The sequence below is a fragment of the Girardinichthys multiradiatus genome, chromosome 1, assembly GCF_021462225.1.
Source record: "Girardinichthys multiradiatus isolate DD_20200921_A chromosome 1, DD_fGirMul_XY1, whole genome shotgun sequence".
NCBI lineage: Eukaryota > Metazoa > Chordata > Actinopteri > Cyprinodontiformes > Goodeidae > Girardinichthys > Girardinichthys multiradiatus.
In genome coordinates this window covers 20,050,025-20,077,701 of record NC_061794.1, presented here as the reverse complement: position 1 = coordinate 20,077,701, position 27,677 = coordinate 20,050,025, and the positions used below count along the sequence as shown (strand labels likewise).

General features: G+C 38.9%; 1 protein-coding gene across 2 annotated transcripts; it reads right to left on the bottom strand.

Moving 5' to 3' along the window:
- Positions 1 to 191: 191 nt before the first annotated feature.
- Positions 192 to 27,070, bottom strand: LOC124876394 (N-terminal EF-hand calcium-binding protein 1-like). Of its 2 annotated transcripts, XR_007040294.1 has the most exons (13): positions 26,778 to 27,070; positions 20,653 to 20,677; positions 14,536 to 14,644; positions 12,395 to 12,420; positions 12,083 to 12,180; positions 7,398 to 7,656; positions 7,233 to 7,312; positions 6,384 to 6,437; positions 4,098 to 4,210; positions 3,866 to 3,943; positions 3,649 to 3,740; positions 3,113 to 3,219; positions 192 to 1,285 (listed from the first exon to the last, which is right to left on the bottom strand). XR_007040294.1 is itself a non-coding variant. In XM_047379116.1 (12 exons), exons 1-12 carry the CDS (start codon positions 26,892 to 26,894, stop codon positions 1,257 to 1,259), a joined length of 1,080 nt encoding a protein of 359 aa, XP_047235072.1. In that variant the 5' UTR covers positions 26,895 to 27,068; the 3' UTR covers positions 192 to 1,256. The 2 variants fall into 2 exon arrangements, 1 of the variants encoding a protein (XP_047235072.1); XM_047379116.1 differs by lacking the exon at positions 3,113 to 3,219 and having other exon boundaries at positions 26,778 to 27,068.
- Between the last annotated feature and the right edge of the window lie 607 nt (positions 27,071 to 27,677).

Below are 27,677 nucleotides of genomic sequence, written 5' to 3'. Positions count from 1 at the left end.
CAGTCACATTTTAGTTGTTCGTAAAAGTTTTTGGCTGATGAAACAGTGAGCTCATATTAACAAATTATTTCAGACAGCCACTAGGGAAAGAAAATTGTTTCCATTTTTATCTGTGTATTCATTGGCAGTTTTGCATAACTTCAGTCCATGCATCACGACATCATCCTAAAAGAACAGAGACGACAAATTACTCCTCTTTTTCAGTCAAACTTTAATTCATGCCAGAAAATAAAAAACAACCAAAACAGAATCCATATAACAGCATATAAAACACTAAAGAAGTGATAAACACGTCAAGTAAATGAGTGGACATGTTTATTCCCCATTTTAAATCCAAAATTTTACATACTAATTCACTGTACATTTACCAGACTTATACAACAGTTACATCAGTCCTACAGCTTTTATTATCTACTGTACACTATCTTAACTGGGGTTCTTTCCATTATATGACACAAAACAGGTCCAGCATTATTTTTAAAATAAAACGTTTTTTCATTTTTTATTCCTAAGCTCTGTTGATTACACACCACATATGTCAAGTAATGGCTTTTTACTTATTTACATTTAGAGGAACAGTAGACTCAAACTGTATGATTATCTGGTGACTTGTTCTCCGCTAGCATCTCTTAGCTTTTCATAACAGCAGGTTAATTTTGCATTTTGCAAAAGACAATCAAAATAAAAAATCGCATTCTTCACAATAATGTTCATGTTCCATATATATATATTTTAAAGTGCAGGAGTGACATGGACAATAATTATTCAGTGGCTGCGTTCTATGAGATGGTTCTGTCTGCAGACATGATGCCTGGTAGCAAAGCTTTGAAGGAGACAACAAAGCACAACAGCACAGGGAGAACAAGAGGACAAAGTAAACCAAAGCGGCAATTTTTTTTTTCTTTTTCTATCAGTGTGGAGGAAAATGCAGTGGATGAACTGATACGATTTCATTTTTTATTTAAAACAGAATGAATCATGCATAACCTATTTTAATCATCTCTCTTGTGTTTCAAAAATGTAAGTAGTTTGAAGTGTGCCAGTAAATTGAGAAATAAGCTTTAGGCTCTTGATTGGCTACTTAAACAATCTGAGATTGTTGTTTGTCTCATTGTGTTGCAAATTTTTGTCAGCGGTCCTTTTTTAACTGAAGTAAAATGTTACAAAACAATCTCAGTCATGCCAGAAGAAAAAAGCAAGTATCAAACCAAAAGGATGCAGAAGTGGTTTCTTCCTTCTGCAGATGTCTTGTTTATTCAGTTGTTGTTCATGATCCACCAGGAAGCTGGAAAATGAAGCAACATGTTACTGCATGGGTCTCTCAATGAGCCTTACAGACAAACAAACAGTGGGAAAACACTTACAATAGGTGTAGCAACAATTAGAAACTTCTGGAGCTACACATGTGCACTTTAGTCAAGCTCTGTTTTTATTATTATATAGCGCCAACATGTCGTCTCAAGTTACTTTACAAAGTCACTTCAGTCGAATCATACAGATTCCAAGTAAAGTACATACATTCCAATCAATCCTAGTTATGAAACAGTGCAGTCAAATTCTGTTTATTATTCAAATTGGTTAAATAGTTATCTATCTAAGGAAACCCAGCAGATTGCATCCAGTCAGTGACTTGCAGCATTCACCCTCCCGGATGAGCATGTAGAGACAGTGGACAGTCACTGGCGTTGACTTTGCAGCACTCCCTCATACTGAGCATGCATGCAGCGACAGTGGAAAACTCCCCTTTAACAGGAAGAAACTTCAGCAGAACCAGGCTTAATGTGAGCGGCCATCTGCCAAGACTGACTGGGGGTTTCAGAGAACAGAGCAGAGACACAAAGAGAACAAAGAAGCACTGTTCCAGGAGTACTTTCTATGTGAAAAAAAAGTAAGAAGTTAAAGGCAGTAGTAGCTTCTTCAGTGGCTTCATGTAGGAGAGAGAAACAGCTAAGCAGATAAATCCTGAGCCAGTTTTGAAGTCTGAAGTATGAGCATATACAATTAGTCACAGTAAAAGCTCAGCCAGTAGCTATGTCTAGGAGAGACAGGGTTAACACTGAAAGACATGGCCAAGTGTATCATCTGTGGAAGGAGAACATTAAGCAGCGGCAGCTCAGCCGATGCCCCCCTCCAGGATGATGCCACAGATAAACACAGAGCCAGGCCAGATGTAGCTTCAAGGAAGAGATAAAAGACAGAGAGAAGATAAACTTAAAAGCTGAAATAACATTAAATGATGCAAATTTGGAGAGTAGTAGGAGAATGTAGCAGAATGAGAGAAAGTGGTCATTATGTCCTCCAGCAGCCTAAGCCTATAGCAGCATAACTACAGAGATAGCTCAGGATAACCTAAGCCACTCTATAAGCATTATCAAAAAGGAAACTTTTAAGCCTAGCCTTAAAAGTAGTCAGGGTGTCTGCCTCACGGACTAAAACTGGAAGTTGGTTTAAAATCTGTTCAAGATTATTTTGATTGATTCTGATTAACTTTCAGGTTGGTAATAAAGTTAATCAGGCATGCTCTGAACTTCAAAAGTTATAGGGACGGGGACAAGAGGTCAAATAATGCAAATTTTGAACCTGACAGTTTTAGGTCTTTTTTACACCTGGTAGGCTGGGTGTGATCAGGGACTTAGTTCGCTTGGGGTCGCCACATCCAAGTTTGCTTTCGTAATACAGTTTCTCAGAAGACCCTGACTTTTAAATCACATATTCCCCTCCTCGCCTGAGGTGACACCTAATGTGCCAAGAATGGCATCTGGTTCTTCATAGAAAGAAATCTTGTCTTTTTCATCTTAACTGCTACTTCCTCTAAGCCTGTTACATACTTTTATGTATTGTTCGCAGAGATTTTTACTTCTGTGTGCAATTGCTCTTCTGCATAGATGAATACCACAACCTCTGCTAATTATTTCGAAAATGTAACTGTTCTTGTAAGTACTTACAGGCAGTTGTGATAAACCTCTATCTGACCATGTTTCTTTTAAAAGTTAAACTCAACCTCCCTCCACATGTGACAGTGAGCTGTTTCTCCTGGCGTTCTTGCTACACACACATTTGTTTTGGTTGTGTTTACCCACAATGCCCTGTGTTGTGTTTGCTAGAAGCGTACCAAGAACAGTGTTTTAGGTGGACCAGAGGTTTCTTCTTCTATCTGCCCCAAAGTTCGGTTGCACATTCACACCTCCCAAAATGACCCAGACCTTCGGAGCAAAAGACCTAGAGTTCAATTGAACAAGGCTTGTGTGAATGCACCTTAAAGCATTAGTTTCATGCAGTGTTCCATTTATTACTCATACTATATATTTGCATTTACCCAGTACACGATATTCATTTTTGATTGCAATGGAGCCTTTTTTTGTTAATAAATACCAGCAACATTTTTTATCACAAATCCAGTGACAAGAGTCAAACGCGAAACCTTGTTGTCAAAGCAACTAACAAGTTTATACTGAGATAAAAAAAAAAATAGGCCGTGTGCAGTGAATTGGCAGCAATGTTTTAACTAGTTATGACAAATGTCCCTTCTTTACTTGGAATCAATGGATTTAATTTAAATGTACTACACACAAACTATGCATTTTTTCCCCTAATTGATGTGGTTAATTGGCAACTTTCAGTTGAGACATTTCTTTTGTCAGTTTGTACCTGGGAGGAGCATAGTGGAGACTATTTCTGGCTCTTCCAGCGAGTCAATGATGCAGCGCTGAAAGGTCTTGCTGATGGATGACTGCAGGTAGCTGTAAAAAAAACAAGGATGAAAATTATAAGTCTCTTGCACTTCAAAGTGAATTTATCATCAGCTCTGTGTGCTTGGCAAATGTTTTTATATACCATAATGTGAAATAAGAAAAACAGAGCATACCTCATCCAGGAGAGACGGTCCTGCCAAAACTCATACATGATGAAGCACGATCTGTCTGGCAAGTTTTGGACTGAAATGCTGGTAACAATAAAAAAAGAAAAACAGAAAATGAGGGCAGTGGGAGTGACTGGGTTGTATATCTGTTGGGAATTGAAGCAGTTGGAAATGGATGCATAAAATCACAGAGTGATCCTGAGGCAAAAACAGCGCAGAGGCAGAAAGGAGGACATACTGTAGGTTGTCGAGCTGGCTGCTGGTGGCATCTGTGTAGATTTTGAGAGTCTGCTGAAAGTGCTCCATGTCTCGCTCCTTCACAGACATCTGCCTTTGAACCAGGAGAATGTTCTGAGGAGAATATTAAATAATGTATACATATAGTCAAAAAACAAACAATAGAAGATGGGGAAATATGGTAAAAATATCAATTTGTTAAATTCTCCAAAATGCTCACATTCAAAATGACTCAAGCCTTTCTTTGATGATTGGAATAGAATTAGCTTCAATTGATTGAGTCAGTCTTTCAGATTGGAAAAATGTCTTAAAGCATCTCAGTTTAGTTCACCTGACTGTGTCTGGAAAAAATTCAGGGTTAAAATATGCTCATATATCTGTCTGTTGACTGTATCTGAGCCACTTTTTTGAAGGACTGCTGCGACACAAGATCAACAGATTTAGTTTTTTCATCAGAATTTTCAGTAAGTCATATTTTGCCCTCATTTTCTTTATCTTAGAAAGGAACAATGGCTAAAAATTGCCAACAAAGCCTGAAATTCAGATTATGTTGCTTGAAACAACACGCTTAATTATCCCAAGCTCTCTTTTTAAATAAATGTTTTTATAAAGGCTTAGTGAAATTTTTCTTCTTTATCTTGGTGATGTTTGTTTGAATTTACAGATACCAGCTTTGTAAAGAGTCTTCTGGGTTTTGTCTACAGATAACCCAGAATTCATCACTAAGGACTTGAAGGTCTAATTGTGATGCAGATTCTACAGTTTTCCACTCATGTTTGATTTTTGCATTTTAGCCATCAGTATCAGAAAACAGTTGGACTTTATTGTGAACAAATATGAAAAAAGAACAGGTATATCTGAGCACTAAAAAAGAATTATATGGACCTCTTTGTAGGTTGGACCAGCTTGCTGTTTTCAAGTATACTGTCTTTTGGTCCAGCAGACATTTTCAGTGGATTCTTTTGATGTGTGTGTAAATACGTTTGGTTAATCTTCCTGTTCTGTGAACCAAAGACCATCACCACACTCCTTATTTACGCTATGACTGGCAGCTGACTCTTTAGAGATCTACTACTCTGTCTGTATATGTAATTAATTTTAGCTCTAAACTGTAATAAATTTTTTTGTCAAAGTAACCATTAGCGTTTCAGCAAATTCAGGGTCAACATTATGCTTACAGACTCAAGGCTATGCACACACCAAGTTGCTTAGAAACCATTTTAGCCAACCAATCTTTGATTAATTATCTCAAGAAACTATTTGCTCACCTTCCCACTTCAGCAATCAGCTGGGTTTTATCAAACTGTGGCTCCCATTTTCTTTATATGAAAACCTAATTTCCCTTTGGGATGAATAAAGTATTTTTCAATTAAATTGAATTACTTATTTTCCATTGAAAAACAACAAGTTTCAATAATGAATGTTCTGTATGTCCAAATTCTGTAATTGCAACTGTTTTGTTTCCCAGAAGAGCAGTTATATAAATAAAATGACTTCTGCACCCATAAACCAGTCTAAATAATTATGAAAAACCAATTCAGTTTCATAACTTACCCATACCATTAATTCCATCTGAAGTATGAATTACACCTTTCCGTTATCAACTACATTCATAAAGTACAGGAAGAGATTTCTTGGCGGAATGGGTATAGTTAATTTCAATAGTTTTTTCTAGCATTCAAGCACTGTTCATAAATATTAGGAGTAATCCAGAAACCCACTCAAGACTCAAGCCTGTTATCACCATAGCTGGACAGGGCACTGACCAAAAAGTGACACCTTCTTTGTTTTGGTCAGATTAAGGTTTTGGATACTAGTACAACAAGTACTTTTGGAGGCTTCAGGATAAGATTTTCAAATCTACGATGACAGTAGTAACCGTCAGGTAATAGAGGTAAAGACTAAAGAAAATTCACAATAAATGAAAGGTTTGAGCCCTGCGATGGACTGGTGGCGACCTGTCCAGGGTGTACCCCGCCTCCAGACCATAGACTGCTGGAGATAGGCACCAGCTTCTCCGCAACCCACTATGGAAAAAGCAGTAGAAAATGACTGACTGACTGACTGAATATTTTGACAACAAACTGTTGCTTTGAATATTCATTGAAGTTGTTAGTTGTATCATTCCAGCCTGCAAAAATAACCCTTCAAATAAATCAGTTAAAGGCCAGAATTGATGTGACCTCATTTCCATGAGGGGTCCATGTGGACGTTTTTCTTGAACTTTACATACTGTATGTGTCTGAAAAAGTTTGCATAGATGAATCTGCACACGCTAAAGACTCACCGATTTATATGTTCCAGCCAAAGTGTCTTCCTTAAGAGGTTCAAGACGTGGACTCTGAAAATGGAGCACACATTAAGCTTAATGTTCTGTACCAAAAACACAGACTTCACACAATTCCCATCATGCCCTCCTGCACATCATATTAAAATTCTTCAGTCTATGACAGATATCTGTAATGTCATTATTACCATGCTGGCGGGCACGCTCAATAAATCTCAGATTTAATCTACGTTTCAAATGCATACCTAAGAAAATAATTATGAATCCATTGTAGCACTGCAAACCCTTTTCCCTCAAATAATCTGCCTTTCACTTCATCTAGATACAGACTTATAATGTATGCAGAGTTCATAAGGAGGAGATCAGTTTGGCATTTTGTATATGTCTTTGCATATGTATTCTGAAAACATCTTGATTATTTTGAAGAGAAACATTTCGTCGGAAACTTCACAGCAGGGTTCCTATAGTTTATTAATATTTTTATTTGTAATAACAAAGCTTACATTAAAATCTATCTACAAAGCTTACATTAAAATCTATCTCTTCCAAAGTGGAGTACTCCCAGAGAAGACACAGCTTTTGGCAGAAAATTATAGTCTCTGGCACATTTAACTCTCTGACTTAATGAAATACTCAAGAAATGTTGCCATGAAAGGCTTAAGGGGATTTTTATACAACTGCTTCCTGCCACACTTTATGTTACTCATAGTAACAACATAAAAGATCAACTTATTAGGCCTCTTGGCAAAGAAGGGCGATTGCTAAAAGCGAAGCTTTTGCTGTAAGACAAGAAATTTACTTCGACATAAATGCTGAAAGGAAACGCGTAAAAGCTGATTTCACACCGACCTCACAATCCAGTTTATCCATGAGTTGTTCCAGCTGGTTGATCTGGTAGCCCCAGTGGTTGTCTGGCTCTACGCTGACCCCTGAAACCAGAAATAAAGTATCAGCACAGCAAGCCTTTTCTGAGCAATATCAGTTTCCTTTCTCTAAGATTTGCCCAGAAAGCACCTGTGGTGAGCATGCCGGAGTAGGGGTCTGTAGGAGAGAGACACATGTTCTTCTGGATACGTCGGTTGGGTCGTTTAGTGACCCTCTGAATGGGAAGGTCCTCGGGTTTCTTCACTATCCTCCTCCCTGTGCAGCCGTTGTCATGGACAGCTTCTGTGGCACAGTCCAGGGAAGACTGCAGGGACTGAAGCTGTGAGGAAGTTTCCCTCAGCAGGAACCGAGTGACAAACTGACCAAGCACTGATGAGCCCTGATACTCCTAAAGGCACAGAAGAAATAAGAGAATTTCAAGAATGAAATGAAATAAAACAAAAAGTCATTTTCTTGCAGCATCAAATCAGTTAATTTTATCTTTAAAGATACTTTTAATCCACGTCTTTATCAGTGAAGAAATGAAGCCTAAACGAAGGACACATTTCTTACATCGAAAGGTCGCTTTCTGCTTTTCTGCCATCACTACAAATGGATGTGATTGAATCAAAGTACAAATGAATTGAAAGAACATTAACTTGATATTTCAAAGATAAAATGTTACTAACTGTTAGAAAACTACATTTAAAGAAGCCCTACATCTTTCAGCAGGGCAACAGTCCAACAGTACCAGTAAGCAGTAGGAAAGGGCAAAGAAGGACAGCTTTGAGTTGGCCAGCAGTAAGTTCTGAACTGATTCCCAGTAAAATCTTTGGAGAGAACTGATATGTGTCAATGCCTTAACAAGGCAGTTAATCTGATAACTCATTGCAAAAGGAGTGTTTATCCTTCTTTTTTATGTACTTTAATTAACTGACAAAAATAAAAAAAAAGCATACCCAGCACCTATATTCTAAAGCAAACCTAAAAGACTAGAATAGCCCATTCATTTAAATACAGATCATTGTAAAACTATTTATACCCTTTGAACTTTTGCCAAATATTGCCATATTACAATGTGCTTCTGTCAATAGGTGGTTGTTGGAGTTAATCACAGAATGCAGACAGGCAGGTGGAAGCAGCTCGATGAGTGAAAAAGGTTTAATAAATAAAAGAAAAGAAAAACTCACAGCAGGCAGGAAGTAGCAGATTTAGACATAAACATGGGCAGACATAGCAAGGGCAAAACAGGACATGAACAGGCTTGGCTTGGCTTGACAGTCAAGGACATGGCATGGCGAAAAGGATATATCCACAAGGAGCGAATAGAACAACTCAAATTCAATTCAAAAATACTTTTTTAATCCAAAAGAGAAATTAAATGTTGTTGTAGCTCATATTATGCAGGTCTTTTGAAAGAGCTGTTGTAGACGCTGATGGTTGTGGGCAGTAAGGATCTCCTGTAGTGTTATTATAGGATTTTATGTAGTAGACCACATAAACACATAGCAACACATAAATGGAAGCAAAATGATACAAATTCTGCCTATTTAACCATTATTTTAATGCCATAAAAACAAAATCCTGTTCAAACAATTGCTTCAGAGGTCACCTACTTATTAAATAGGGTGGATGTCCGTGTAATTTAATATAGGTGTGATGTAATTTGGAGAACATTAGTGAACAAACAGCATCATGAAGATCAAGAAACACAGCAGACAGGTCAGGGCTATGCTGTGGAGACGTTTGAAGCAGGGTTAGGATCTGGGGGTTACATCCACTAAAGATATCTGGGAGAGTATTCTTGACGTTCTTCAATCTGTGCCAGACACGGATTGTTTCAGTGCAAAATTTTGCACCACATTCATCTGATTAAGGTCAGACTCTCCAGGATGTTTAAGGATGTTGATCTGACCTGTGACCGATGTCATCAAGTAGCAGCCCTCGAGCGCCATAGGGGAACCTTCAAACATATGACCAACACCCGAAGCCATGGGGAGTAGGACCCCACACAAAGTAAATTAAGAGACTTACCTTCCAATTTGAACAAGAAGCCAAAGAAAACAGTACCAGTAACCAACACAGAATGACAGGAAAGACAGATGTCAAAGAAAAATTGCCAAGAAAGGTTAGTCAGAAGTCAGACAGCGTCATGATGAGGAAAGTCCTAGTCCCGATGCCACTAGATGCAAGACTTTCAGTAAACCTGCTTGGTAAGATCTTTCAGGTTTAGGGAAGTCCAGACCCATTGGATGGAGAGCTGGATTGAGCAATCCCCTTAGAAATAGGGAAGTAGGAGGGAGGGGTTAGCTCATCGGACAACGACAACAGCAAGCATGTGGAGAAAGGTGCTTTGGTCAGATGAGCTCAAAATCAAAACTAACACTGCACATCGCCCTGAACACACCACCCCCAACATGATACATGGTGGTTGCAGCATCATGCTGTGGGACTGCTTTTTCTTCAGCTGGGACAGGGAAGCTCCGCAGAGATAATGATAAACTGCTGGAGCAAAATACAGGGTAATCCTGTAAGAAAAGCTAGAGGCTGTAATTGATTAGTAAACATTTTGAAAACCACTGCTTTGGCGGTGCAGATGCTAAATCCAATCATAAGAAATGACTAAACCAACCCTTACAATTAAACATTTATAACGTAAATATGCCGCTCTAAAGATTACTCAAGATGCATGTATGCAAAGCCAGAGAGATTCTACTGATTTATTCTATAAAGATATACAGGATCTCAGGCAGAGGCTGTTTCTAAAGATAAGATCACATTTTTCCCAGCAAAGTTTTTGTCAGGTAATAAACCTCATCATTCTCACTTGCCGCTTGAGTTGCAACAAAATTGAGTTTAAAAGAAAAGACGTTGGGTAATAGTTTGAAAAATGACCACCAAGGCAGTTAAAGCCTATGTCCTTTTTTGTCTCGGTGGTAAAAATGCAACACCACATGAACAATGAACCTCTGTTCTTCTCTCACTTTCTCCTCGATAAAACAGGTGAGAAGCAACAGCGAAGTGGAAACATATGCTTTATGTCACTGTGAGACACCAAAGCAAATAATAGATGGTTGAATTTAGCATATTTTCAGCAATCATATAACTATCATGAAAATGTTAATCCATATATTTCCCTAAAATACAAAACCCCTGGTGGTATCTTAGCACATCTGCAGTTTCAGTTATAAGTCCATCAATTTATTTCACCCAGCAAGTCCTCACAGAGATGTCAGGCAGGTGGCTAGTGCCTATCCCCAGTGCACAGGTTTAGTGTAGGTTTTAGCAGCTATACGCACTGTTGCCGTGCAGCAAAAAGGTTCTGGGTTCAAATCCCAGCCAGGGGTCTTTTTGCATGGAGTTTGCATGTTCTCTCTCTGCATCTATTCTTCTTCTATTCTTCGTCTTTTCTTCATAAAGGACTAATAGGCAAAGAAATTGCCCCTAGGTATGAATGTGTGCATATCCTGCTTCTCGTCCAGTTTTAAATCTCATTTAACAACTTCTTCAAGAAGTCTGACCCCCTGAAGACTAAAAATAACATCTTCTCTTTAGTGCAAAAAATCTTTCAAACCAACTATCAGCAACATGAAAAATGCAATGAGCTGTAAGAAAGCTTGGAAGAAGAAAATAAAATGCCAGACAGGAAGACCATGTTAGCGATGTAAAGAGACAGAAGATAAAACAGGGAGGAAGAAAAGCACACCCCTGCAATAATGCCATCAGAATATAAGAGAAGAAAGTTCAAACATGACCACAGGTCTGTGTCCCATTTCTTCAGAGGACATCTGACGTCAGTTCAGCTGGACCGATTGGGCGGTTGTCACCCTTGGTAATCATCATCTATAATTCCCTGTTATCCTGCATTCTCTGCATCTGCAGTGAAAATGAACTGCTGCATAACACAGGATAAAACAGCACCTCATTATAACATCCAGGCATCCGTCTATTCACCATCTGAACACGACTCTCCTCCTGTGCCAACTTCTAAAATGACTCACTAGCTGGCTCAACACAAAGGGTTGCTGAACATCAATGCAGACTGGGCTTAGCTAATGATTATGTCTTTGGGAAAGTTCTTTGATGCAAATCTCTTCTGGCTGCACCTTAACCAGTATGATTATAGCCCCCTTAATGGGCAGACACATAAATCCACTATTTCATCTAATAGAAAATGACGTGTTCGGCTCAACCGGTCCTCAACAGGATTTTATGAGGAAATAATTAGCATCGAGTGAAATCCAAGGCTGGAGATTTGATCAGATACCAACCAAGTCTTGTTATCTGAAAATGCAGCTCTGAAAAAGGTGTAACACTTTTAAAATAAATGGAAATGAAGAACATGTTTTCCTGCTTTTACAGATGAATGAGCAGTTAAAACTAAAGACGGAACAACAGCAAATGCAGCTATTTGATGATGATCAGATTGTCAGAAAAAATTGTATTTCTTAAAGTTGATTTAAACTTGAAAGGTAAATAATGCATTAAGTATTTTTGCATATTAACAACACTGTATGAGATCAGCTGACGGCAAACATTTAACAGCATTGTGGGATTTGTTTGTCTGTCTGAGTTTCCCCCTCTGATGGACCTGGCTGTTAGGTGTCAAGAGGGCCAGGCTCCAGTCATCTAAAGCCCAAAGATTAAAGGTAATGAAGAAATATAAAAAGCTTTGCATTTTGTTGACCACTTTTATAGATGGGGTGAAGTGCAAATCAACGGTTTCAAGAGATGGAGGATGCTGATGAACACCCTGAAAGCTGTTATTACATTTCTCAGAAAATTTGACAGGGAACATTCAGCTCAAAGCACTGACAAAAGCTTTAATCACCTACCTCTTTAGTTTTATCCATGGCCTTTAAAATCGCCACGTTCAGCTTTTCCAGTGCAGACAAGACGTTGACATATTCCCCCAGATGAGGAGTGAAGTACGCTGTGGGACAAAAACTATAATGAGGCTATGAGTGGTGTTTCCAACAGGAGCAGAATACGTCAGCACTGGTTGTAGTGAGGGTTAACTGACTAATTACCTCTCTAGTTCTGAATATCTGAATATTTATGGTATTATGACTATTTATGAAACGTTAACTACATTTAAAATGATTTATTAGCACAGTCGTCATGAGAAAGTTAAGAGACGTCATTACCTGAGAGCTTGTCGATGTCCAGGTTGCTGTGGGAAAATCAGGAGATAAAACTCAAAAGCCTGAAATACACTTTAAACAAGAGATGAAGGGAAACCTCTGCCCAAAACTGATGGACAGTTCCCAAATCTGTAGGTTAGAATGGTAATTTGGTCATAGCACCTTAATTTCCCCACAGTCGGACAATAACGAGTATTTTGATTCTACCTATTCAATTCTATGTCTTCTATTTCAACCTTGGCTTAAATACTTAAAAAACGTTTCTCTAATCCACCTCCAACAGAAATCGCTTTTAATCAAATTTTTGGAAATGCGAATGTCTCATATACCTAGAAAAAAACACAAATTAATCAGAAATGATCAGTAAACCACATCCATTAGAATGAAAAAAATCCATTTTTTTTTTTTTCCAAAAATAATTTCTTTCAAAATGTTCTCAAATTTTGGACCATCTTCCAACAGTACCCTGTAAATTATTCGGTATTATTTGTAATTATTTGGTACACTAAAAACTAGAAGCGGCAAGTTGCTCATTCAAATTTACTGAGAAGGATTAGGTGAGATATAAAGATGAGCCAGAATAATACTGCACAACTACCTCAAAACACATTGTTTCAAATATATTTCTGTATATTTCACATAAACCTTGTAACACAAACAACAAACATTAAACTCCACAGACAGATGCAATGCACTATTGCCCCTTGCCCTCTAGTTGGCTGGCACTGCCTGACAGCTGGCTGAATGAAGGCTACTGTACTTTCTGCTTACTTATAAGAAAGACCGATGTAGCTGTTTGGAAATATTTTAGGTGAAAAACACAGGACGTTCTGGTGCAGCAACTAAAGGATCCAATACTCTTAATAAGGTCAAAAAGCAGGATGTCTGTTAAGTGAATAATTAGCCAACTAACATCATCTTGCTCTATCTGTTACTTTGTAAAAAGCAGAACTGCATAAAAATGGAATATTCTACATAATAAGCACCTTAAACATTACAGCTGAAATGTAACTAATGTTTTTGCCTTTAGTCTATGTACCAATTACATAATAACCAGAAATGCATGACTGTTTAAACAAATGTTATATCTGCATCAGTAGGAATAACTGTTGCTTTTCTGTTTAATAAAAAGAAAACAGATTCTATTTCAAAAATGTTTTGTAAGTACTGTGAAACTGTGGTATTTTTACTCAGGGTTATTATGAGAAACTCATGCCTAGTTTATTTGGTAATATAGAATATGAGGGATTTGTGTCCAAAAAGTGCTATGTAAAGAGCAAGTCTCTCCACCACTTCCTAATCAGCTGCCATTGTGTATTTTTGAGCATTTCTGTCAAAGTAATGAGCTGTACCTTGAGTCGGTTTAGGCTGACAGGCACCACAGCTCCTATTAGTGGTGCAATGAATCCTGGCGTACATCAGGATTGCAGGTTCAGCTGTATGTTTGAAGGGATCTTTTTCACTCTATTTCCAACTTGTGAACGTCTTGTTCATTAACTCTTCTTTTATGTGACACCAACATCAAACAGACACTGGGCCAAAGAACCGAGAAAGTTTTTGATTCTCTGTTATTTCCCCTATGAAATGGTAATGAAAATCTCCACTGTGTTTGTTTTAGTGATCACATATTTATTCTGATTATCTTAGTTTTTCCTCATGGTATCTACTTTAGGGCTAAGATGTTCTAAAATGTATTTTCCAGTGACTCATGAGAGAAAACCCTCTGCATGTGATTAGAAAGCAGTGATTATGGGCTGATGCAGTCACGTGGGCTTTAATTGGGACGTAATCACTAATCACTTTGTGCTTTACATCAGTTTGATAGATCGTTGTTCAGCTGGAGCTTTAAATTGCTCATCTTATGCAGTTTTTCTTACTAACAACAGAGAATGAAACTGGGGAACACATTGTAAGCCAACAGTTGGGTAAATATTTTGGGCTCAGGCTATATTTTTATTTTTGCATTCTTCTCACTACATTTTAAATAAACATCCTTGCTTTTAAACCAGACTGTTGGCTCTCTGTGGATATTCCTTGTTGAAGTGAGGAATTACAGTCTTGCTGCCAGGCAGCAGAAAAGCAGGAGGTGCTGCAGAAAGCAGAAGAGCTGGATGAGGTCCAAAAGGAGAGCTAGAAGAGCTTACTCTGTCTGCTGCCTGTCGATGGAGTAATACAGCTCCTGCATCTGCTCTTCAGTAAGGATACCATCAGTGAAGTAGGACTGGAATTCCTCCATGGACAGCTTCCCATCGTCTGCAAGGAGACAGTGAAACCAATTATCTGTCAAGATAAAACTGTTCCTTCAACACAACTCAAGATTGTCCATCACTAAGAAAAATGAAACAATACTCCACAAAGCCAACTTAATCCCTAAAAGAAATAATTTATCCTTAACAGCTAGTTTGAAAAGCATAAGTGAAGCTAACATCCAGACTGTCTTTATAATGAGACCTCAGCAGCTTTATTCAGCAAGCAGTGCAATGTCCTGACACACACACGTCTCTATCAATCCCATCCTCCAGTTGCTTGTGGAGGACTCAGGACACGATTCAGCGGGGGAGTCCAAAGATTGCTCTATGATGGAACCCGAGGCGTGAGTCTTACTGGAGCAGGGAGATCAACCTATCAGAGATGGATCTTAATTTCTTTCTCATTATTTCGTGTTCCACGTGATGTAGGAGTAAATACAATCTGTTACATCTTTGACTCATCATCTGATTCCCTCAGAGGCAGAGTTTTGGTTTGGATTCGCACCCAATAAGATGTCTAAATTACAGAGCAGCTCAGATGGTACTCTACATAAGTGTTCACTGTTTCCTCGATCAAAGCTGCCACAGAAACATGGGGCTTAGGGCTGTACATACACAGAGCTTATCTCTCTGAACAGGCGAACATAATCTTTTCAGAAATGTCGGAAAAGACATTTGAAAAACAACACATTAACAAGCAGTTAGTATGAATATGCAGTCTGTTCAGTTGATTAAATGTTGGTTCACCTTAAGAAATGCAAACTGGAATGTTAATTTCCTTCTTTCTTTAGCCGCAAAATTATCAACAGTCTTTTAAAATTTTCATATAGGAAGTTTTCTTTTTGTAGAATTAATTTCAGCACACCATTAAACAAACACCTTGTGATTCAATGTCAGAAGTCAGTTTACTTCAGATCACATCTGCCATCAGGTATAGAAGACTGATTAATCACAAAAAAGTTCAGATGTCCTAAAAATATCTTCCAAAACCTTGAAGACTCAACTTCAAGACTGAGTTTTGGTCTGATAAAACCATACAGTAACTTTTGGTCAAAATTACAAATGGTAAGTTTGCAGCAAACAAAACAACACCTTACCTACAGCCAAATATGGTTGTGGTTGCATCATGATCTGGAATTAGGTTTCTTCAGGTGGAAGAAGAAACCTAATCCTTTTAGGTTTTTAGATTCTTTTGGCGACACTAGTGGCCTTTATTTTAATAATTTTTTTAAAATAGGCAGACAGGAAATGGGGTGGAGAGAAGGGGAAGAAATGCAGCACAGATTTCCGGGGTCAGACCTTGAACCCGGGATGGCTGCGTAAAGAACTGAAGCGTCCGCATGTGGGTCAAGCGCTCTACCGCTATGCCATGCGTCGAGCCCTCCACCAATCAAATTGATGAGTAGTTCAAAGAGGTCCAATGAAATTGTGCGATAAATCAAGAGTAATTTTACAATTCAATTCCCGGTATTGTAAATTAGACATTTATATTCATCCTCATCAACATGGAAAATCACCAGGCTGGACTGCTGCGTGATTAAGGGGACCGGCTGCGCCCAAGTGAGAGTGTCAACGAAGAGGTTGAAGTGAGTGACGAGATCCTGAGGCTGTTCAATTCGGACACTGAAGAAGAGGACTTTGATGGTTTCAGTGCGCAGGAAGAAGATGAAGAAGGCAATCAATGACTTTTGACCTGGTAGGTTGCAGTGGATATCAGTTAGGAGATATTGGAATGTTGTTCGTGCGCTGTTCAGTAAAAAAGCATTTGCAATATGCATTTGTTTATATTACCATACGGATTAAGTTGAAAGTTAAAAATTCCTCAACTGTAATATCTTTCTGTGTATAACATATTACAACGTGGGACACCCGCGGCTTAACATCCGGTGCGGCCTGTACAAGTACAAAATTGGTTTTCTTTCTAAAATAAGAGCATGCGGCTTTTAATCAGGTGCGCTCTGTAGTCCTGAATTTACGGTACTTCAAGAAGGGTTTAAGCTATTTAGCTTGTTGTGCATTTTATTCACACCTTCTCCTATCTTTAAAGTACTTGAATATCCTGGTAAATATGATTCCTCAGAATTTGCAGAAAACTGTTGGTCAGTGTCATCAATCATCAGTCAGACTGAGAGATTTAATTTTTCAATAACTTGCTGATGTTGCTGCAGCTAATCTGAAGGAGCTTTGTGTCTACGCACCAACAAATCTTTGGGGAAATTAAAAATCTGCAGCAGCAGGAAGGCAGATTACTCTCTGTCTCACATCATCCTCAATAAAACTGTGGCTCAAAGAATGTCCTGACTGAAAACCTCCTTTTGCTTTTAAGGTATTGTCTTTTTGACAGGAACTCTTACACTGGTCCCATAATCAGGTATAAAACTGCAACAAAGCCAGCACTAACAATTCATAAAGTACATCAGCATAATTCAGGAGAATATTAAAATGTGATTTGAGTCTTGTATAAGTTAATTACTTTGTTAGTTTTTAAAACATTGAACAAAAATTAACACCTTTCTGTGCATGTTGCTAAAAAGTGAATAAGCCTAAGGCTTTAATACAAATGATTTGCAACTTCTATGTTTGATCATCAGAGTTACTTTTTAAGAAAGCACATTTAGAGAAATAAAGATTTTTGATACAAGTGTATCTTATTATATTCTGGAATAATTACATATTTTTTTTCTAAAAACTAATTTAAATGTAACTTAAATGGTTTTAAACTATATCTTCAGTTCAGTAGCTTTCCCACACACACACACACTCACTGACTTCAGAGAGGAGAAGGAACTGACACTCCTCTGCAGCAATGTGTTCCTGCTAAGCTAATGGACGTTTAATATAATATGCACATTCTGTCCTGCTTAGCAGAATACACAAAGGTTTTAATGGTGATGCATAAAAAAATGACCAGGCAGAATAAATCCGTCAGCTAAAATAAAGAACAGTTAGGGACATTATAAAACCAGGCAGCTACTGTATTTTTAGCACTTATTGCCAAAGCCCTGTATGTCCTACTAATTTATGGTTATCTAATATATTTAACATTTAGCCAAAGGGGGTTAAGAAAAGCGTAAAGTTTGCATCTAATCGGCTGCCATCTGGAGCTGCAGCATTTCTGCACATCTCAGCATCATGTGAGGATTCTTCTAATGCCTAAACCTTTCTCAGTGAAAACAGCCTTCCCTAAAGACATCAGGAAAATAGGAGCAGGAATCTGAGATGTCACATTTGTTGTCTAAAAAAAAGAAATCCACTGTATGCACAGATAAATCTTAAATGTGTAGTCTACAATTGTCATACTCATGCTTTGATAAGGTTTTTCCCCCTTACAGGTATCTTCTGATTTTGCTTTTTTGGCCACGCTTAAATGTTTCAGATCATCAAATTAGAGCTGCACAATGAACCGAATCACCACCCTCATCACCATTTTAGCAGATGCAATGTAGTAATCGGGAATGACTGCTAGAAGGCTATACTTCATGTCTGGTAAGCTATAATGTTTCAACTGCGATGCATTCAAAGTCTGCTGGCCAGTAATATATTGGATGAGTTGGATGAATTTCCCCTGTCCTTTATGCCCACACCTGACAAAGATCTTGGATGCTGAAGATCCAGGAGAGCGGTAGAGACATTGTGATAACTGAAAAGAAAGATTGACAAAAAAACAGCATTGCATTTTACATTTTACAAACTACATTAATACCGCAACGCCATGTTTTCCTAATATCATGCAACCCTTGTTTTTGCTTGGGTAGGGATTTCTTCTGGGACATTTTTAGTGTGGAGTTTTATGCTATATTTTATTAAGACATCAGAGAACATTTCATCGCATCTCTAACATTTCTCCTTTGCTAGTTTTTTTATTTTATTTCAAAGCTTAATAGTTGACTTGTCAGTTTTTTTTCACCCATGTTTTTGTTTTGTTTGTATGACAAATCAGAGCTAGACTTGTCAAAATACATCATGATATCACTCCTTTAACTTGTCATGTAACATCTCTACACAGACTTCCTACACACATTGTGCAAAGATCATTGAGTGAAATCATTGTGTGCTTTATGTAGCTGCACTCATACAGTTCACGTATGCTTTTGAAAACCATAACAAAGGCTGTGAGGAATATTAGTATGGTAGCCAATGGTTTTTAGAAATGCATGGTACCCCAGACGTATTATGGCAGCCTACACAGAAGCTACTGACTGAAAATGGATGTTTATTTCTTTCTTTGGATGCAAGGGTCATTGAGTATAGAGAGGAGAAACAAACTGAACTATGCTGCAAAATGATTATAACAATCCCAAACATGCAGAAACATATATCTTTATTCAAAAAGGAGTAAAAAACAACAGCTTGGTATGAGTGCTGAAGTAAGGCAAAAGCAGAATTGGACTTTAAAAACATGCTTGGTTTACCTAAACTCAAATGCTTCAGTTGCACATCAGGCAAACAGTAATAATGTCAGACTCAACTCCATGCAAAGAAAGGAGAAATCCAACCTTCCTCTCCTTTGTCTACTAGAAAAGCCCTGGTAAAAAAAGAAGCGTCTTTTATTTTCTTCATCTATAATTCAAAAACGAAAGAGTTTCCTTTTAACTCTGCATCACTAAAAGACAAGCCCCTAATGACCCCTGTTCATTGCACCACACGTTGCATCATTTATCTCGCTTATGCAACACATTCAGCGTTCCTCCAGAGTAAAGCGCGTAGATTTCGTAGATGCTTTACAAGCATTAATCACTTGTCTCCTTTCTGCATTTTACATTCTGTTACAAGGGGGCTGCCGCGCATTAATAAAAAATTAAGCGGAAATAATTTTCCTGTTTGTCAGCACAGCTTTTCGTGCATAGCTAAACATGTCGTGTTTTCCTATGAGGAGGAGATGTTTCTTTGAAGTAAAGAAGTAATGCTCTAACAAATCGTTGTAGCTAAGGAGTGAGATGCAAGAAGGAAAAAGTCTCAGGTGAGTTTAATTAGAAGAAATATCAGCTGGGACTTCTAATATTGTGCATTAACGTTCATCACAATTTGAATATGCATACACCTCTTTGGCCCTTTCTGCTCTATCCGTATTTCTACAGTATGCTGTTCACATTTTGTACAAACACAAGTTTCAATGGATTTTATTGGGATTGATGTTATGTAGAAGCAAATAAATACATGGTTTTCAAGGTGTCTTTCAAATGAAAATGGGACAATGTGTGCGTATGTACTTGGCCTTCTTCACACAACATCCCCGGTAGGTAGGTAGGTAGGTAGGTAGGTAGGTAGGTAGGTAGGTAGGTAGGTAGGTAGGTAGGTAGGTAGGTAGGTAGGTAGGTAGGTAGGTAGGTAGGTAGGTAGGTAGGTAGGTAGGTAGGTAGGTAGGTAGGTAGGTAGGTAGGTAGGTAGGTAGGTAGGTAGGTAGGTAGGTAGGTAGGTAGGTAGGTAGGTAGGTAGGTAGGTAGGTAGGTAGGTAGGTAGATAGATAGATAGATAGATAGATAGATAGATAGATAGATAGATAGATAGATAGATAGATAGATAGATAGATAGATAGATAGATAGATAGATAGATAGATAGATAGATAGATAGATAGATAGATAGATAGATAGATAGATAGATAGATAGATAGATAGATAGATAGATAGATAGATAGATAGATAGATAGATAGATAGATAGATAGATAGAGCTAAATACAGAGAAATCCTGGAAGGAAACATGAGAGTGGCTGCAAAAGACTTGAGACTTTGGCAGTAGTTCACCTTCTAGCAGGACAACAAACATCACAGTGCACTTCAATGAGAAATGCCTGCAGGGTGAACTGTTGAGGTTGATCCTGTCAAACCCAGTCACATCAAAAAACACAGAAAATGTAACTTTGCACCTGATCTGGGTTATTAAGAGCAACAGAAGGGTTGCTTCAGAAGACAATTTATCACTTATAAACAAAGCTCTTCCACAGATTTTTGTATGCAAAAATATGTTAAAATAAGCATCTCTTGTCATCTAATCCAATTTGATGAGGACTCACCATTTTTGTCCGCTCGACGAAAAATCTGCAACAGAAAAAAAAGATCATCAAGACATAAATTACCAAAAACATACAGCAGGTTAGAAAACCATTTATCATTTTCCTAACATTTGATCATGATGCACCACTAGTGTTGGTCTATCGCATAAAATCATAATACAAAATCTTCGAAGTTTTAGATGGGAATATGATAACATGAAATATGAGAAACCTTATGCAAGGCACTATATCATACATGCATATACACCACAGAGATCATAAGTCGACCTAAATGAGTCACTGGGATATTTTTCTTTTTCCAATGCACAGATGAGTTCTAAAGAAGCTAAAATTTCTTTAATAAGTAAGAAATCATAAGAAATGGAAACCTGACATTTTCCTACAAGGCAGAAGGGCTTTAGACAGATATCTTTCAAGTTTTCTTGTCTCTCCCGACACTAAAAATGTTCCCATTGCTTCAAGATGTCTCCACAATTCTGTGATCCATCAGTTCAAAAGACATTCCTCTATGTTCATTAAATCATGCTATGAATATGGCCAGAAAAGTCATCCCTCACATCTTGGTACACTAAATCTAAATATATTTTAGTTTATGGTGTGTGTGTGTGTGTGAGGCGAGAGATCAAAGGAGTTGTTTATTTCCAGCATTTTCTCTCTGCTCAGTGACTCTGAGTGAAACAGAACAGATCAGTGGCTGGTTGATTTATTCTATCATCAAAGGGAGTCTTTAAAAAGATGTCACCATTCAATTTCGTCAGCTTGAAGACCTCAGTATCTTCTTATTTCCAGTTTTTAACAGCAGCACTCCTTGAAACCTCAATTAAACATGAAAAACCCATCCATTTTCTACACCCTCTTCTTCCGTTCAGGGTCATGGGGGAGATGGTGTCTATCTCCACCAGTCTACAGGCGAGAGGCAGGGTACACCCTGGTCCAAGTTTTTGGACTGTGGGAGGAAGCTAGAGTACCCGGAGAGAACCCAGGCAGGCACAGGGAGAACATGCAAACTCCATACAGAAAGACCCCCGGCCGAACCCAGCACCTTCTTGCTGCAGGGCAACAGTGCTTCCAACTGCGCCACTGTGCAGTTCCTATGAAAAAACATATACTGGTCCTTCTCAAAATATTAGCATATTGTGATAAAGTTCATTATTTTCCATAATGTCATGATGAAAATTTAACATTCATATATTTTAGATTCATTGCACACTAACTGAAATATTTCAGGTCTTTTATTGTCTTAATACGGATGATTTTGGCATACAGCTCATGAAAACCCAAAATTCCTATCTCACAAAATTAGCATATCATTAAAAGGGTCTCTAAACGAGCTATGAACCTAATCATCTGAATCAACGAGTTAACTCTAAACACCTGCAAAAGATTCCTGAGGCCTTTAAAACTCCCAGCCTGGTTCATCACTCAAAACCCCAATCATGGGTAAGACTGCCGACCTGACTGCTGTCCAGAAGGCCACTATTGACACCCTCAAGCAAGAGGGTAAGACACAGAAAAAAATTTCTGTACGAATAGGCTGTTCCCAGAGTGCTGTATCAAGGCACCTCAGTGGGAAGTCTGTGGGAAGGAAAAAGTGTGGCAGAAAACGCTGCACAACGAGAAGAGGTGACCGGACCCTGAGGAAGATTGTGGAGAAGGGCCGATTCCAGACCTTGGGGGACCTGCGGAAGCAGTGGACTGAGTCTGGAGTAGAAACATCCAGAGCCACCGTGCACAGGCGTGTGCAGGAAATGGGCTACAGGTGCCGCATTCCCCAGACCTGGGCTACAGAGAAGCAGCACTGGACTGTTGTTCAGTGGTCCAAAGTACTTTTTTCGGATGAAAGCAAATTCTGCATGTCATTCAGAAATCAAGGTGCCAGAGTCTGGAGGAAGACTGGGGAGAAGGAAATGCCAAAATGCCAGAAGTCCAGTGTCAAGTACCCACAGTCAGTGATGGTCCGGGGTGCCGTGTCAGCTGCTGGTGTTGGTCCACTGTGTTTTATCAAGGGCAGGGTCAATGCAGCTAGCTATCAGGAGATTTTGGAGCACTTCATGCTTCCATCTGCTGAAAAGCTTTATGGAGATGAAGATTTCATTTTTCAGCACGACCTGGCACCTGCTCACAGTGCCAAAACCACTGGTAAATGGTTTACTGACCATGGTATCACTGTGCTCAATTGGCCTGCCAACTCTCCTGACCTGAACCCCATAGAGAATCTGTGGGATATTGTGAAGAGAACGTTGAGAGACTCAAGACCCAACACTCTGGATGAGCTAAAGGTCGCTATCGAAGCATCCTGGGCCTCCATAAGACCTCAGCAGTGCCACAGGCTGATTGCCTCCATGCCACGCCGCATTGAAGCAGTAATTTCTGCCAAAGGATTCCCGACCAAGTATTGAGTGCATAACTGTACATGATTATTTGAAGGTTGACGTTTTTTGTATTAAAAACACTTTTCTTTTATTGGTCGGATGAAATATGCTAATTTTGTGAGATAGGAATTTTGGGTTTTCATGAGCTGTATGCCAAAATCATCTGTATTAAGACAATAAAAGACCTGAAATATTTCAGTTAGTGTGCAATGAATCTAAAATATATGAATGTTAAATTTTCACCATGACATTATGGAAAATAATGAACTTTATCACAATATGCTAATATTTTGAGAAGGACCTGTATATACTAAACAAATAAATAAATAAATAAATGTCCCTAATGCTATGGTCCAGGAATCTGGTGGCTCCAAAGCTGCATGTGTTTTTTACCAAAAGGTATAAAGAAGTGAGCCATTTTTTTTAAAATACAAATGTAAAAAGAAAAACCCCAAACTTTTTATTCAATATCTGCACAAGCGTTCCAGATTATAATACTAAATGTTAATTTGTTTATTTGTTTGTAAATAGGAAGCAAATTGCCCCGGCTTTCTGTTACAGAACTGCAGACGGGAGTCACATCTTGGGGCCAGCAGGTCTCCATAACAACCATTTATTTTAATTGTGGGAACTGAATTATCCTAAACATTTAACACATCATCACTGTACTGAATTACTTTTACTTGTGTCCTGCACACAACTGAAGCCTGACATTCTTGAAATGTCACAACCTCAGCCATTATGAACAAGTTTAAAACATATGCCTGTGTTGCGCTGTTTGTTGTTCACAATGACAGACAAAAAGGTTACTGGTGATTATTATGATTCAACAGAGTGGGCTCCTTAAAGGTTATTTGTCTATTTATATACCCTCATGGACATTTTGCAGAGAGAAAATAAGCCCTGAGAAACAGATTAAAGATTTAAATATGTCGATCTATTTGAAATGCAGTGGCAGTACAAACACGTAAAGAAAAAGAGTTAAACTGAAAATTCATGAGATGTGTTAAAAGGGAAGTATGACTGATATGACATGTTTAATAATAAAAGCATTAATTATTTGTACTTTTATTTCTTATATTTGAAATATAATCCAAAGAAACGTTTTCAAATTTTCTCATTTTGACCAGCTTTGTTTTTTTAATGTGTCCTGTCTGGCAGAGTAGCACTCTGTTGTCCGAGTCCAAAAGCTTACTTTCACAGGTAGAGCATTACGGCTATATATAGATATATATATATATATATACACTGTATTAGAAACTGCTTTGGGATTGTTTCAATGGACCTGGAGACGGAAACAAAAAGGAAGAGGAAAAAAAAAGAAGGTGGGTGAACTACCCAGCAGCCACAGTGCCACTGGAGCAGATCCAGCCATGAACCCAGAGACGGCAAGCAGCCACCAGGAGTGAGCCGGCACACACCAAAGCACCCAGCCCCAGACACTGAGAGCCACCAATACACCAGCGGGCAGAGACACCAGCCACCAGCAGGGAGTGTTGCAGGGAGGAATTAGGACCAACATTTAATGTGGTGTCTAAGCTGATCCAAGAGACGGAGCAACCCAAAACTCAACCTGACAAAAAAAACAGGCGAACAGAGTCACAGTAACATTCCCACCCTCGTGCGTACAAATAAAAACACTCACACCCACACGCCCAAAAATAGACGTTGTACACCCACTCACACTCCACATACATTCTCTATACTCCCAGGTCCAGGTACCGATACCCCAGAGGAGCAACCAGCCCCCGAACGCAAGAGATGGTCCCCTTCATTCCAGGATGTAGACAGGCAGACCGCCTCAGCACCAGTCCAGACTAGTGCCGGCACTGCCCGAACCCGAGACACCCTGGCACAGACCAGCCCCCAACGACCCCTATCCCCATCTAGAGAAGGGACCATGAACAAAAGAGGGGTCCACCTAGTTCAAACGAGCCTGCCAACCAGAGCCATCCCAGGACAAAACAGTCCCAACCATCAATGAATTCAGATCTCAACCCCATGAGCCTCCCACCCCCCATGAACCTCAGCATTGGGGTGGGCCACCCCCAACCACAACACATATATCGAGCACATGCCCCTGAATCCAAATGCCATGGATCCCCTCCCAACAGGGGCACACCCCACAAATGAGCGGCACCCCTGAAAAGCCCGCTCAAAGCACCCCACCGCATTCTGCCCTCCACCACACAGCACACATGGGAAGGGCAGGACTGGGGGGCAAAAAGCTCTCCCAGGCAGCCAGCTCAACTGTTCACCGAGTTCCAACAAAGGAGGTAGGCACCAGCACAATTACCGAGCCCAAGGCTAGGGACAGGCACTGGGCCCCAAGAACCAACCGAAAACCGGGACCAACTAATCAATGAGTGTAATTAAAGTAGGACAAACTAAAAGGTCTTTCCACAAACACAAGTAGATTTCTTTTTTCGAGAGGTCCGCAGAGACTCAAAACCTCCTATTCGTCTCTGCTCCTTGTGAAATACTGCAAATATGTGCACACGTGTTAGGATGATTCAATATTGGAAATCTATTCAGAGCAGCTAGATTCTATTATTTTTGGAGTGGAAACATAAAGAGATCATGACAGCTACATCAAACAGGTTCCCTTCCACTGAGATTATTTGGCTGCATCTGTTAAAAAACAATATCCGTTTGCAAGTTTAATAGATGGGTGTGAAGAAATGCAAGGTGACAGGATGGAGAGAGTGTTCGTAACATACATTTAAACCAAATGCACACTCACTGTAAGGTGATTTCCCTTTTATTTGCTATAATCTAGCTAGAGGGAACTGAATTATGTTTACCGCAAGCAAGCTGCTGGAAAATCTCAAGATAGGAAATGATGCTTATGATAGACTCTTTTACGATACATCAAAATATTTTTTTTTCATTCAATAAAATGTAATTAAAAAGGTTGGAGGATTTAGGAAGCTTAGACAATTTGACAGTTGGCTCTTTTATGGTGCATTCTGTAAATTAAATTAACTTATATTAAACTAAATTCAGACGCCTGATTTCCCTTTCTCCTTTTTACCTGCAATAATATGTCTCCGTGAATGGGAAATTTAGTTAACTTTATTGCAAGCCAGATGTTTTAAGATGTGACGAAAGGATGCAGATTATAATCATTTTGCTCTTCTGTGGTGCATCATTGAATAAAATAAGATACAATGCAATAAAAAGGTTTAAAGGAAAGCTGTCATCACATGTTAAAAGAAGAGGACAAAGCAGATGAGCAGTAAAACATTTCGGTAGTGGTGATATAATGTTTATGCCCTAATTAATAATTCAAACCATGCCTGTATGTAAAAGGCAGCTCAGTTGGAACTTTTTTGTGGGAGATGCTTCAAAAAACATATTTTCTACAGGCAAAACCATCATTATGGTGCTTATTTTCATATGAACAACCGAGAAATAACCAGACAGGAAGAACTATGCTGTAGTCGTTTGGAGGTCCATTCGTCTGCATGTTAGAAGACTGGGTTGAATAGTCGATTTGTTCTTAATGCACTTATGCACTCTCCTTTCTTACGTAATAGTGGCGTGAATGGGCCATGTTTTACCAGTAAGAGCCATTCATAAAGAGAAGAGTGAAGGACAGTGAGTCAGGCGTACTGTACGGTGGGAAAACGACAGAAACTGAACACCTTTCAACACGGATCCAACACAAGATATAACTGTCTGTCAGACGGGTTTAAAACGCAAGAGGAAAACGTCGCCTTTTGCGGCTGAGCCACCTCAGTGTTTACTTACGTCTTGGAATAAAGCGATGCCTTGGTTCTGATTGTGGTCGAGCTCTTGCTGCTTTCTCAAGTGTTCGTGCTTGGCGGACTGGAGACACATGGTGATCAGCTCCGTGCAGGCCAACATCTTGCTGCTTTGTTATTATGGTTCTTGTTCTAGAAAAAAAAACAGGAGAAGATTGTCCTCGCTCCCTGTGCGCCTCTGGATGGAGAGCTTGTCCTTGTGACAGAGGATGGCGGGTGATGTTGATGATGATGCTGCTTGTCCTGTGTGATCCAGTCAGGAAGAGATGGACCCTTCTGCTGCCCTCTGTCTGCCACTCGATAGCAGCAGAATTAAAACAAAAAAAAAATCCTGTCCAGAAGCATTGACTCAGGAATAATTCTGTTACAATCACAACCTTTAAGATATTTTCATGAGATTTTATGTTATAGATCAAAACAAAGCAGTGCGTGTCATATATGGAAGAAGGTGTTCCGGTAGATCAGGGGAAAGCTAACACGGCCTACCACCCTACTGTAGAACATGGTGGTGGCTGCATCATACCCTGGGTATAGTAGACATATGGAGCTAATTTCAGGACAACCATAACATATGCAGTCCATTGTTGCCTATAGACTTTGAGGAGTTGCTGGCAAGGAATCCAATAATATTGAAGGAAAATGGCTAATTAAACAGTTTAAACACGAGGGAACTGATCAGCCACCTAAGAAAAAGAAAGAAAGGAAGTATAACTACAAATACTATAGTAAACTAAATAAAATAAAACCGATAGTGCATGACCAGTTTTACACATTTTATTGGCGATCTTGTGCCTCACTGGAAATGTTGAATGTTGCATAATTTTAAAACAAAAATGTAAATGTAGATTACATCACTAGTATGATAGACTATTTATTATATCTGTAT

Coding starts and splice junctions, on each gene's coding strand:
- LOC124876394 (XM_047379116.1), bottom strand. CDS start 26,894: ATGTTGGCCTGCACGGAGCTGATCACCATGTGTCTCCAGTCCGCCAAG. Junction 12,181..12,394: donor GGACATCGACAAGCTCTCAG/GTAATGACGTCT, acceptor TTTGTCCCACAG/CGTACTTCACTCCTCATCTG. Junction 4,211..6,383: donor TGGCTGGAACATATAAATCG/GTGAGTCTTTAG, acceptor TATTCTCCTCAG/AACATTCTCCTGGTTCAAAG.